This window comes from Heterodontus francisci, chromosome 19 (genome assembly GCF_036365525.1).
Source record: "Heterodontus francisci isolate sHetFra1 chromosome 19, sHetFra1.hap1, whole genome shotgun sequence".
In the NCBI taxonomy this organism is placed as follows: Eukaryota; Metazoa; Chordata; class Chondrichthyes; order Heterodontiformes; family Heterodontidae; genus Heterodontus; species Heterodontus francisci.
Window position 1 is genome coordinate 23,369,888 of NC_090389.1, and position 14,486 is coordinate 23,384,373.

General features: G+C 43.5%; 1 protein-coding gene across 5 annotated transcripts in view; it reads left to right on the forward strand.

The window, feature by feature from the left end:
* Nucleotides 1-14,486, forward strand: part of itpr1b (inositol 1,4,5-trisphosphate receptor, type 1b) — a 556,093-nt gene that overhangs the window by 190,710 nt on the left and 350,897 nt on the right. For all 5 annotated transcript variants that reach the window (XR_010976943.1, XM_068051457.1, XM_068051458.1 and 2 more), the window contains 2 exons: nt 2,967-3,071; nt 3,159-3,203. Coding sequence is in view for 4 of the 5 variants with exons in the window: in XM_068051457.1 (XP_067907558.1) it covers nt 2,967-3,071; nt 3,159-3,203 (150 nt within the window). In the remaining variant the exon portion in view is untranslated. The remainder of the gene's footprint in view (nt 1-2,966; nt 3,072-3,158; nt 3,204-14,486) is intronic.

Genomic DNA, 14,486 nt, shown 5'->3' on the forward strand with positions numbered 1-14,486 from the left:
GGCTCCAGAAGCTGGCCGAGCGCGTCTACCCTGAGGCACAGTGTGGCTTTCGTGCAGAGAGATCGACTATTGACATGCTGTTCTCCCTTCGTCAGATACAGGAGAAATGCCGTGAACAACAGATGCCCCTCTACATTGCTTTCATTGATCTCACCAAAGCCTTTGACCTCGTCAGCAGACGTGGTCTCTTCAGACTACTAGAAAAGATCGGATGTCCACCAAAGCTACTAAGTATCATCACCTCATTCCATGACAATATGAAAGGCACAATTCAACATGGTGGCTCCTCATCAGAGCCCTTTCCTATCCTGAGTGGTGTGAAACAGGGCTGTGTTCTCGCACCCACACTTTTTGGGATTTTCTTCTCCCTGCTGCTTTCACATGCGTTCAAATCCTCTGAAGAAGGAATTTTCCTCCACACAAGATCAGGGGGCAGGTTGTTCAACCTTGCCCGTCTAAGAGCGAAGTCCAAAGTACGGAAAGTCCTCATCAGAGAACTCCTCTTTGCTGACGATGCTGCTTTAACATCTCACACTGAAGAATGCCTGCAGAGTCTCATCGACAGGTTTGCGTCTGCCTGCAATGAATTTGGCCTAACCATCAGCCTCAAGAAAACGAACATCATGGGGCAGGATGTCAGAAATGCTCCATCCATCAATATTGGCGACCACGCTCTGGAAGTGGTTCAAGAGTTCACCTACCTAGGCTCAACTATCACCAGTAACCTGTCTCTAGATGCAGAAATCAACAAGCGCATGGGTAAGGCTTCCACTGCTATGTTCAGACTGGCCAAGAGAGTGTGGGAAAATGGCGCACTGACACGGAACACAAAAGTCCGAGTGTATCAGGCCTGTGTCCTCAGTACCTTGCTCTACGGCAGCGAGGCCTGGACAACGTATGCCAGCCAAGAGCGACGTCTCAATTCATTCCATCTTCGCTGCCTTCGGAGAATACTTGGCATCAGGTGGCAGGACTATATCTCCAACACAGAAGTCCTTGAAGCGGCCAACATCCCCAGCTTATACACACTACTGAGTCAGCGGCGCTTGAGATGGCTTGGCCATGTGAGCCGCATGGAAGATGGCAGGATCCCCAAAGACACATTGTACAGCGAGCTCGCCACTGGTATCAGACCCACCGGCCGTCCATGTCTCCGTTATAAAGACGTCTGCAAACGCGACATGAAATCGTGTGACATTGATCACAAGTCGTGGGAGTCAGTTGCCAGCATTCGCCAGAGCTGGCGGGCAGCCATAAAGACAGGGCTAAATTGTGGCGAGTCGAAGAGACTTAGTAGTTGGCAGGAAAAAAGACAGAGGCGCAAGGGGAGAGCCAACTGTGCAACAGCCCCAACAAACAAATTTCTCTGCAGCACCTGTGGAAGAGCCTGTCACTCCAGAATTGGTCTTTATAGCCACTCCAGGCGCTGCTTCACAAACCACTGACCACCTCCAGGCGCGTATCCATTGTCTCTCGAGATAAGGAGGCCCAAAAGATGTGTTCATTTCTAACTTACTTCATGAGCTCTAAATGCTTTAGGACATTCTGAAGTAGTGAGAGGCGCGACAGGAATGCACAACCTTTCTTTCTATCATTTGTTTACTATAATTCTAAATATCCCTTTCCAGCAGACTTGAAAATATGAAGATCTTCCTGAGACCATGGGACTGCTGATATCATTGAAGTCCATCGTTCATAACATGGTGCCAAATTGTTCCAGCCTGTTGACATGCAGCTAGATTGCTGCTGATTTCCAAGTTTTACTCACTATGCATGAGTCACTTGTGTTCTCATGCAATGTTTGAGTAGCTTGATGCCCACCATATCTGCATGGATTGTCATCCTAAATCCCTGTTCATCAGAGTGACCACAGTTCCTGCAACTGCTGTCCTCGCCCAGTTCAAGGCAAATCTGTTCAAGGTCTGCTTCTGTTGGAGTGCCTGTGCTGAGAAGTGACTCGGGCTTCTATTGGGCCATTGTGCATGTCATGCCCTGGTGTCACGGTCAACCTCTGTACCATTCAATAAAGCGTAAGGCTTTGTTTGTTTTTGTAGAATCCCAGTCAGGTTGGACAAATAAATGTACCAACAACTTGTCACTCATCTGTTTGGCAGTTTAATCCACATGCAAATCAGAATTACTGCTGTCTTTAGAATGGAATGTAATCCAGTGCTTGATTTAGTTGATTTTCTTCACATCTTGGATTTAGAAACATTAAATATGAAGTTGCCTTTTGGGATAGGGTTGGGGACTAGTTATGCCAGTATCATGGGATGCTGCTGCTGCTGTCTTGGATGAAACAATTGCTGTGATGGCCTGACCAATCTCATCTGGTAAAGTTTCAATGCAATAAAAGTGCACAAAACTGGATAGTGAAGTGTCATTTCTGATTAATGGGCTATTTAAAACAGTCTGGCTAATGGACAGAAACATATATCGAAAGCAAAGCTCAGAGAAAAGTAAAACTCCTTCACTCCAAGTGATCTCAATCTGTAAATCCTTCTGCTTACACCAGTGTAGAAGAGGGACTGTCAAATATTTTACTCTTATTAAAACTCAAGTGAAAAAGGAGATGAAATATAGAGAGGCTGTCCATATCTTTATTGTTGAGTTTCAACACCATCCAAGTTCATCACTAAATAGCTGTAGTATTACTCGACCATGATAACAAGTTCTTGAATTTCTGAAAGTGTGAGATTTAAAAAAAAATCTTTCAGAAAGAAAAGAAAGGGCTTACATTTACATAGCACCTTTCGCAACCTTAGGATGTCCCAATGCATTTTACAGCCAAGGAAGTACTTTCGAAGTGAAGTCACTGTTGTAATGTAAATCTGAATACCTTTCGGGAATACTAGACCAATTACAACCAAATGGAACGGGGAGAGTGATCTGAGTTCTGTCTGTTTGCTTTTTAAGGGCCTAAGTGAAGGAATACTGAAGTTCTTTGTATCTTCATTGAATTGCAGGTGGTTCAACATGACCCATGTCGTGGAGGAGCTGGACACTGGAACAGCCTCTTCCGGTTCAAACACTTGGCCACTGGAAACTACTTGGCTGCTGAGGTTGGCGATGTAAGTGTTTCTGTTACTTCGATTTTTTTTTTGGGACTAAGTTGTGTACCGTTCTAAAGTACTTGACGCTACATTATGTGTTTTCAGGCCAACCCAGATTACCAGGAAGATTGTCAAGAATCCCGGTCATCGGTAGGTGATGTTCAAGATACTGAAGTGGCAAGAGTGTAGGGTTTTCTATTGCTGCAGTTCTCTGTGTCTGTAAATATCTAAATGAAAAACTTAATTTTTCACATGGTGCACTTTCTTGTCCCACTTATTTCTCCCTCTTAGGATATGATGGTATTCGTTTTCAAGCTGATTATAAAGTTTTCAATGAATTTTTATCATAAAAACCCTGCAGAATTCAAACTGTTATGGGATTACAAGTTTCTCTCTTTATTTTGTTTTTTTTTCCCAAATAAGATAGTATTGAAACAAAATCTCACTTTCTTCACTCAGATTCAAAATAAGAACATAGGAATTACAGAATCACAGAATAATACAGTGCAGAAGAGGCCCTTCGGCCCTTCGCGTCTGCACCGATGCATTAAAGACACCTGACCTGTCTATCTAATCTCATTTGCCAGCACTTGGCCCATAGCCTTGAATGTTATGATGTGCCAAGTGCTCATCCAGGTACTTTTTTAAAGGATGTGAGGCAACCTGCCTCTACCACCCTCCCAGGCAGGGCATTCCAGACCGTCACCACCCTCAGGAAGATCAAGGTCCCTCTCATTTTACCATCCTGCTAGTCGCATGGCACAATGATGGAGTTGCTGGCTAATCATGGCAATCAATCTCTATCAGTTAGCCTGCAAGGGGAGAGCTTTGGGAACCATAGATCCAAAGTTGCCTCGTGCTGCCAAGTATGCTACACTTAATGCATTTTGTCTCAAATTATTCTTGTTCTATATCCCAAAATGTTTGTTTTCTGAAAAAAATCTATCTTAGACAATGGGGGCCACAGATAATAGTTAATAGGAAAAAGGCCTGTGTTTGGAAATCAGCTACTTTTGAGATTTTCTTAAGCATTTTAATTTTTTTTAAGAAATGAAAGAACTTTCATTTATATAGCACCTTTCACAAGCTCAGTATGTCTCAAAGTGCTTTACAGCTATGGCAGTACTTTGGAAGTGAAGTCGCTGTTGTAGAGTCGTTACGGCACAGGAGGCCATTCAGCCTATTCAGTCCATGCTGGCTGTCAGTCGAGCAATCCAGTCAGTCCCATTCACAGACTCTGTCCCTCAAGTGCTCATCTAATTTCCTTTTGAAATCATTGATTGTCTCCGCTTCCACCAACCTTGTGGGCAGCGAGTTAGATCTGAATGAAGATTTGAAATACTAATGTAACAGAGTGACGGATGATGTGTGATTGCTAGTTGTCGGCAAATGCTACAGCCCCTTACAACTGGCGACAGTGTGAGCAAGGCCTGGATGATTCATTCTGTATATAATAAGTGCAGGTCTTAATAAGTGTGTGAAAATCTTAACTTCAAAGGATTTCACCTTGCATTAAATGAAGGTCACCCATATCATTTTGGGACGGCCCCATGGTTTTGTTTCTATTCAACTTCAAACAAGTACAGTTCAGTAGGAGCTCATATACTTATCATGTGATCCAGCAGCAACAGCTGTTAGAACTTGTTGGCGTTGGTCATAAGTATTTTAGACTTCATTTCCTAGCTTGGTTAGACAGCCAGATCAGTTGTGCAATTTTGATTGTTGTATTCTTTTAACATCTTACTGTGTCGTTTAACATTTATTTTTTTCCCACTGTAAATAAATCTGATTGAAGTATTTTTTTATCCTGTACACGTTGCTTTCGAAGGTGATGGGAGACATCAAATCCATTCTCCAGAAAGCAATTTATCAGGATTAGGAGCTAAGTGTTGACCCTGGGTACAATCGCCTATTCATGGCAATGAATAAAGATGCATCTTTCAGTTCCTAATGCTATTCAACCATAAAAACCAGAGCAAGCATTGAGAGGGAGAAGCATGAACTGGAACAATCAGCAAGAGCTTGCGTTTATACAGCTCTTTCAGCGAAACCTTTTGTCGCAGTGACTTAGTTCAAAAACCAAGCCCAAGATGGGGCTATTAGGTGGGATCACTGAAAGCTTGATCATGGATTTTAAGGAAGCCTTTAAAGGTGGAGGGGTTCAAGGAGGGAACTCCTGAGCATAGTAACTCGGTGGCTGAAGGCACAGCTGCCAACAGTGGTGTAAAAGGAGCAAGAGGGATGCGGAAACGGTCAGAGTTGGACAAAGTGAAGGAATAGAAAAGATAGACATGTCTCAAGTTCTGTGTGCCTTCATTTAGTGGGAGTATTGTAGGGCTGGGCCATAGGCATAGAGTGACTGTGTGAGATGGCAAGCTCATGGGGGTGTATCTGGATTGGAGAATTTAAATGGAGAGGGGTTTCTGAAGGATAGGATGGCAGTGAGATTACAGGAGAGAAGATAAGGTGTGTTGAGGTGGCAATTAAAATCGCCAATGATGAGCCATTCCTCAGTCCAGAGGCTGAGTGAGGATATCTGAGAGAAGCTTGGAGGAAACATGATGGACAACAATGAATTTAAAGGAGAGGTGAGAGGTGTGGAATGTGGAGAGGTGCTTGAAGGAGTGGAAGGTAACGCAGGAGTCGGGGAGAGATCAAGGTGAGGGTTGGTGATGAGGGTCGCATCACCACAGTGGCAGGTGGTGAAAGGTAGAGTCAAGCTGGGAGGCTTCATTAAGGGGCAAGGTATTGCCACTGGTCAGCCGAGATTCTATCAAAGCCATTGTTACGACCAGGTGAGAAAGAGGTCTAGGGTTTCCTTTCAGCCTTCACCTGGTCTTACTGTAACCGGGTTTAATTTTAAACAGTGTTTTTAGCTCCCCTTGGTGAATCCTTGTTCACCGCTTTCCAATTATAAGGCAAAGGAACCAGCACAACAGGTTTTTTCAGGTTTAAAGAAGAGAAGTGAAATTTTCTTAAACAAACTTAAACTCTAATTCAATTTACGCCTGCGTATACACAACGCGCCCATGCTAGCTTGCACACACGATACACACATGCAGATAGAGACAGAAAGAAAACAGAAGAAATAAAGTGGAAAAGTCTGAGGCAATATCTGAGGAGGTTTTTTCTTACCGGTCTTCGAGCTCACTGTAGGGTCCATGATTGGAGGTAGATCTTGCTTTTCATTGGGGCCCAGTATTCTTAAACCTTGTTCGCTGTAGGAGACTTTTCTCTCGTGGGGTTCATGTGTCTTCAGTAGATTCAGAAGCTGGTGAGACAGAGATAGGAGCAGGCAGGAGAAGCTGTGGTGAGCTAGCCTGGAGAATTCTTCTCAGTCCAGGATCATTCTGTTTTTTGCCAGCTCTCAGTTACAACTGTACAATTCAGAAACCCCCAGGTTGTCAAGCAGGTTAGTCAAGTGACTAACTGATCTGACCCTGCCTTGGTTCTGTGTATTGTATGTCAGGGAATGGTCCTTTGTCCTTTCCATGCACTGTCTGTTAATATGCAAATGTCTTTTTTCCAGCCAAGGTTTGGCAGTCCTGCCCTTCTCTTCTTCCCAGCAACAATTTGAAATTTAATGTCCATGTGGCGAAATTAATATGCCTCATTCTTGGCCAGTGGGGGCCTGCATGACACCATTGTTCACCATAGAATCATGGATGGCCTTGTTCATAAGTGAATTGGCATTCTAGAGGGAAATGAGAGAGTTAGTGATTATCAGTCGCTGGTAAAGTTCAAGGGGACAGTAGGATACAAAGGTGTTTGGCAAATTTAGTCCCCAGTTGGCATGCTTTGTGGGAAGGTCAGTGAGACAGGATTTTGGGACAATGATGGATGTCTTCATTGAGAGGAAGGCACAGGCAGTAGCTGTGGGCTTACCAATAGCTAGGTGTTCAACCCTGGACTGGTGGCAGAAAGTTAGGAAAGCAGAGGAGAAGTGATAGGTTGGTAGGGATGGAGGGTAGACGAGGCACCCGAGTGGGGAGAACTGAAAGATGGCATGACTGGGTGACAGGAAGAGGAACATGCAGGAGAGTATGGCCTGAGACACTGGTACTTAAGTTGCATCAGCGTGGCAAGTGGGAAAGGAAAGCCATTCAAAGTTAGTACTATGAATCTGACTAAAGATACAGAGATTAAAATGAAACAGAAAAAAGAGATCAACAATAAAATGTAAGCTTCATAATACACTAGAGAACCAATTTGAGTACAAAAATACAGAGGAGACTGAAAAAGGAAATGAGAATAGATTAGTGGGTAACATAAAAGGGAATCCAAATTTTTTTCTAAACATATGAACAGTAGAAGGGTGGGGCCGATTATGGACCAAATAGGACATTTTTTGGTGTTGGAAGGCATGGCTCAGGTACTAAATGAGTATTTTGCATCTGTCTTCACTAAAGAATAGGTTGCTACCATTGTCACAGTAAATGTTGAGGTCGTAGAGAAATTGTATAGGATAAAAATAAAGATACTTAATAGGTTGGCATGCTCAAAGTAGGAAGGTCTCCCAGTCCAGATGGGATGCATCCTAGATTGCTGAGTGAAGTATGCTTGGAGATAGCAGAGACTTTGCCCACAATCTTCTAATCCTTGTTAGATATTGGGGATGGCACCAAAGGACTGGAGGATTGCAAATGTTCCATCCTCATTCAAAAAAGGGGAAGGGATAAACGCAGCATTTATAGGCCAGTCAGCCGAATGCAGTAGTGGGGAAACTTTGAGACAATAATCTGAGACAAAATTAATTGTCACTTGGAAAAAATATGGATTGATACATGATGGCCATTTATGGAAGACAAATTGTGTTTGACTAACTTGTTTGTGTTCTTTTGATAAAGTAACAGAGCATTGATGAGGGCAGTTGATGTGGCATCTATGAACTTTCAAAGGTGTTTGATAAAGTATCATGACTTGTTGGCAAAATTGATACCCATGGGATTAAATAGACAGTGACAGTATAGATACTAATTTGGCGACAAGGCAGAAAGCAGAAAGTGTACAGTGGTGTTTCCCTTGAATTAGTATTAGGACCATTGCTCTTTTTCATATATATTGAAGACCCACACGTGGGTATACAGGGCACCATTACAAAGTTTGTGGATGATGCAAAACTTGGTAAACAGTGAGGACGGACTTCAGGAAGGCATAGACAGACTCATGAAGTGAGCAGACACATGACAGATGAAATTTAGTGCAGACAAGTGTGGTGCTATATTTTTTGGTAGGAAGAATGAACAGAGGCAATATCAACTAAATGATACAATTTTAAAGTGGGTGCAGGAAGCGAGAGACTTGGGGGTCAAACCTTTGAAGGTGGTGGGACAAATTGAGAAGCTGTTCATAAAGCATAGGGGATCCTTGGCTTTCTTAGTATAGTAATAGTGTACAAAAGCAAGTAGGTTATGCTGAACCTTTATAAATCACTGGTTAGGCCCCAGCTGGTGTACCGTGTCCACAGTTTAGGAAGGATGTCAAGGCCTTGCAGTGCAAAGGAAATTTAATAGAACAGTATCAGGGATGTGGGACTTCAGTTAAGTGGAGATACTGGAGAAGCTGGGGTTATGCTCCTTATAGAAGGAAATTTAATAGAGGTGTTCAAAATCATGGGTTTTGATCAAGTAAATAAGGAAAAACTGTTTCGAGTGGGAGAAGGGAACCAGCAGTCACAGATTTAATGCAAGAGAACCAGAGACGAGATGAAGATTTTTTTTTTTTAATGCAGCAAGTTATAATGATCTGGAATGCAGTACACTGCCTGAAAGGATGGCAGAAGCAGATTCAACCATGACTTTCTATGTAGAATTGGATAAAATACTTCAAGAGGAAAAACTTGGAGGGATGTGGGGAAAGAACAGGAGAGTGGGCCTAATTGGATAGCTCTTTCAAAAAAGGCACCATGGACCAAATATTCTCATTATGTGCTGTATGATTCTATGATTAGAAGAATTATGACCCGGTCATTAGTACAGGACAGGGAGGAGCTGATTAAATTTTGAGTTCTTTCATCTCTCTTTCTCCCCCATCTACCATTTTGCTTATTCTCTGCTCCAAGCACAGCTTGGAGAAGAGTGGGGGGAGGGGGAAGTTCCAATATCCCTTCACACAGCAGATTTATTGATGGGCAATTTAATTGAACAATAGGAGCCTGTGGCTAAATGTCCAGTTTATCGACAATGATTGATTTGTGGTACTTGAATATAAGGGGACTGCCAACACCTACTGGATGTTAATCTAGGGATGGAACATAAAGGTGAATGTTACCTTGTATTTCGATGGGAATTTGCAGTTTGCCAACTGCTTCTTCACCTCTGAAGTTTTCATTTTACTTTCCTCATGTGTAAACCTAGGCAGGCTATTGAACCATGGGAAGCACCGCAGTTCATCATTACCTCATGACCATGTGTGCACGTGCACATTTGCCAGCAAGAGTCAGAAGGTATCAATCAAATTCTGCCGGATTTTCTCCCCTTGCCCCACCCCCGGCTCTTATATCCAGGGTAGATGTACACAGTTTTAAATAAAACACAAAGTGCTGGAAATACACAGCAGGTTTGGCAGCATCTGTGGAGAGAGAAGCAGAGTTTATGTTTCAGGTCTGTGACCTTTCACAGACCTGAACCATTAATTTTGCTTCTCTCTGCACAGATAATGCCAGACCTGCTGATCATTTCCAGCACTTTGTTTTTATTTCAGATTTCCAGCATCTGCAGTATTTTGCTTTTATTTTAATATACACAGTTTTATCCCGCTAGGCCTCAACAAAGCCAAATTTCACTTCTGATGAAAATATGCAATTCCAGCAGCAGGGGGAATAGTTGTACTTGGTTTGATGTTTTTCTCTCTCTCCTTTCTCTTTCTAACAAAGCTATTTTGCAGATGCACAATGCTTATTAATGGGTTCTGTGGCTGCAACCTTGTAATCTGTACTTTATCATTGTGCATATTTAACATAGGAATGACAATTCTATGTCTACAAATTGTCTGGGATGCATAAAACGATTGGACGAGATTAGATTCAGAAAATTAAAAATTCCCTGGATTTTAAAACAATTGCCAAAATGCAGCTGACGTCATTTGGAATCATAAATAAGGCCAGTTTGAGATTCATTGCTCCGATCACCAAATGTTTGCCCGAGTCGCTGCATTTATTTCCTGGATTCATGAGAGCTGTTTTTTCATCCAATCAGAAATCAGTTTGTCCATTCTGGGCCCTGGTGAGCAGAGGCAAGCAATCAATCTCAAATATATTTAAAATAACTGGTATTTATCAAATATCCACTTTCAGTCTAGGAACTGTGGCGCAGTGGTTAGCACCGCAGCCTCACAGCTCCAGTGACCCGGGTTCAGTTCTGGGTACTGCCTGTGCGGAGTTTGCAAGTTCTCCCGTGACCGCGTAGGTTTCCACCGGGTGCTCCGGTTTCCTCCCACAGTCAAAGACTTGCAGGTTGATAGGTAAATTGGCCATTGTAAATTGCCCCTCGTGTAGGTAGATGGTAGGAGAATGGTGGGGATGTAGTAGGGAATATGGGATTATTGTAGGATTAGTATAAATGGGTGGATGTTGGTCGGCACAGACTTGGTGGGCCGAAGGGCCTGTTTCAGTGCTGTATCTCTAAATAAAAATAAAATAAATAAGACTAATAATTGGTAATCCTGCTGTTTGCATCCTCCTGTATCCTCTCCTGCACAAAGCCTCGCTCACTAAACATTCCTCTCTTTGCTCACTTACATGGGCTCACTGTTCCCCAAAGCTTCATTTAAAATCCTTCTTAATCTCATCCCTTCCTATCTCTGTATCCTCCTCCAGCCCTACAACTCTACTCCCTCCTCAGCTCTCTACTGGACTCCAACCTCTTGTTCATCCTCCATGCCTTTGCCCCATCATTGATCACTGTGCTTCAAGTTGCCCAAGCCCATTCTTTCGAATTCCCTTCCAAAACCCCCTTCAAATCTTCCCCACCCTCTTTTTGTTTAGCGTCCTCCTTAAAAGCTACTTCTTTGACAAAGTGGATGCTTGCCCTTACTAACATCTCCTTTGGCTCGGTGCTCATTTTTTTTCTCTTTCATTTCAAGTAGTGCCTTGGGATGATTGTCTAGATGATGACTGATCTGTGGGCGATGGCCTAATCTCCCAAGGTGCAAGCAATCTTGATCTCACAAGTCATTAGATCTGTTGTGGCAAGTTTCGCTTTATGCATAATTAAGCAAGACATTTGAGTATATAAAAATGACCTTGCACTGTCTAGCAAGCTGAACATTGAGCCTGATTTGATTTTTGTTGCCTTTCTCTTATCTTCGTAAAGCCTAATATGTTCTTAAAAGCCATCATTATCTATTCTTCTGATAGAAATTGCTTCCGTTGCATTTGCTTAGAGTTCAAATAGGTAAGTAGTAACAATAAATTAACCAGCCTCCACATTCAACGGCTCATCCTCTGCCATTTCTGCCACCTTCAGCGTGATGCCACCACCCAACACAGCTTCCCCTCCCCTTCACTTTCAACATTCCAAAAGGACATCCTGGTCCACTACTTTGTCACCCACAATAACCCCCCTCCCCCCCCCCCCCCCCCCGCTTCCCATGGCACCTGCCCATGCAAGCGCATGAGTTGCACCACCTGCTCTTTTACCTCCTCCCTTCCCACTGTCAAGGGCCTTCCAGATGAAAGAGCAATTTACTTGTACTTATTTAAATTTACCATATAGTATTTTGCTGCTCTCGATCTCCTTTACACTGTGAAGAGCAAACGCAGATTAAGTGGTTGTTTTGCGGCACACCTCCATTGAGTCCACATGCGTGACCCTCCGATTCCGGTTGCATGTCATTCTCCACATCACTTTGACTTCTCTGATCTCTCTGTCCTTATCCTCCTCCTGTGAGCGTGATGGAGGCAGATTCAGTCGAGGCCCTCAAAAGAGAATTGGATAATTATCTGAAGAGAAAAAATTCTCAGGGCTACGGGGAAAAGGTGAAGGAGTGGGACAAACGGAGTTGCTCTTGCAGAGGGCTGGCACAGACACAACGGGCCAAATGGCCTCCTTCAGTGCTGTAACCATTCTATGTATAAATTGTTATCTTTGTTGGCTGTTTACGGGAAGTTTGCAGTTATCAGATATAATGGAATGTCTAACAAAACAGATACTGTTTGTCCGTTGTCATGTCAGATGCACATCTCATAAACTCCTGCCAGACCTTAAACAAGCTATCACAGCCCATCATATGACTGCCCTTATAAAGGTCCAAGCAAATGCCTTGGATTAAATAGTGAACTTGTTGAAATGAACTAAATTAGCATTTGGTACATGCAATATGATTATGTTATTGACCTCTCTACTCCTGGTTTATGTGTAAGACAGATCTTCCAGATGGATGAACATTTAAATACTAACTTTCAACTAAGGGCAAAGTGTCTTCAGTAATGTTGGATTCAGGCCTTCCTTATTACAGGGAGTCTGCATTCAAGTTCAAATTAGTCCACCACAACTTCACTACCTCATGTGAGCTTGCTACAGCAGTTGTTTTTCAGAACTGTTTGGTATGACTCTTGAAGATAACTTTTACACAAGTGGAGAAACAAAGAAATTGAATGGGTAGAAAACAGGGGCAGTCACACCATCAGAGCTGCGACCTGTAATGATGGAATTCAGATAGTTGTAGAGAAAGTAAATATCCTGAAAATCTGGGAAATTCCTCCCTGAATCCCTAATCGAGCAAGCCCTAGGAGGCAGACCCTAGCTACCAGTGATGCATAACTAGACATAGGGCAGCCATTTCTGCATTTTTTTTTGAACGAAGGATGGAAGAATTTTTTTTTTAAAGTTCTTTCATGACCATCTCCAACAAGGGTGAATCTTAATGATTTCCCCTTGACATTCAACGATATTACCATTGCTGAATCCCCCACAAGCTGGGGGTTACCATAGACCAGAGCAGGGGAGGCTGGGAATCCTGTGATGAGTAACTCCTCTCCTGAGTCCCAAAGCCTGTCCACCAGTTACAAGGCACAAGTCAGGAGTGTGATGGAATACTGTCTGCTTGCCTGGATAAGTGCAGCTCCAGCAACACTCTGGAAGCTCGACATCATCCAGGACAAAGCAGCCCACTTGTTCGGCACCCCATCCACCACCTTCAACATTCACTCCCTCCACCATCGATGTACAGTGGCAGCAGTGTGTACCATACACAGGATGCACTGCAGCAACGCACCAAGGCTTCTTAGACAGCACCTTCCAAACCCACGACCTCTACCACCTAGAAGGACAAGGTTAGTGGATGCATGGGAACACCACCACCTGCAAGTTCTCCTGCAAGCCACACATCATCCTGACTTGGAACTATAGTGCCGTTCCTTCATGTCAAAATCCTGGAAATCCCTTCCTAACAGCACTGTGGGCGTACCTACACCACATGGACTGCAGCAGTGTAAGAAGGCGGCTCACCGCCACCTTCTCGAGGGCAATTAGGGATGGACAATAAATACTGATCTTGCCAGCAATGCTCACATAAGGTGCCGCATGGTTTAGTGGCAGGAGGCAGAGGGTGATGGTCGAGGGTTGTTTTTGCGATTGGAAGCCTGTGGCTAGTGGTGTACCGCAGGAATCGGTGCCGGAACCCTTGCTGTTTGTAATGTACATTAATGATTTAGACGAGAATATAGGAGGTATTATCAGTAAGTTCGCAGATGACACAAAAATTGGTGATGTCGTAAATAGTGGTGAGGGAAGCCTTAGATTACAGGGCGATACAGATGGGCAGAGCAGTGGCCAATGGAATTTAATCCTGAGAAGTGTGAGGTGATGCATTTTGGGAGGATTAACAAGGCAAGGGAATATACAATGGATGGTAGGATCCTGGTAAGTACAGAGGATCAGGGGGACCTTGGTGTACTTGTCCATAGATGACTGAAGGCAGCAGCACAGGTAGATAAAGTGGTCAGGAAGGCATATGGGATACTTGCCTTTATCAGCCGAGGCATAGAATATAAGAGCAGGGAGATTATGATGGAGCTGTATAGAACGCTAGTTAGGCCACAGCTGGAGTACTGTGTACAGTTCTGGTCACCACACTATCGGAAGGATGTGATTGCACTGGAGAGAGTGCAGAGGAGATTCACCAAGATGTTGCCTGGGCTGGAGCATTTCAGCTATGAAGAGAGTCTGGATAGGCTAGGGTTGTTTTCCTTAGAGCAGAGAAGGCTGAGAGGGGACATGATTAACGTATGCAAAATTATGCGGCGCATAGATAAGAAGAAACTTTTTCCCTTACGGAGGTGTCAATAACCAGGGGGCATAGATTTGAGGTAAGGTGCAGGAGGTTTAGAAGGGATTTGAGGAAATTTTTTTTCACCCAGAGGGTAGTTGGAATCTGGAGCACACTGTTTGAAGGGTTGGTAGAGGTAGGAACCCTCAACATTTAAGAAGTATT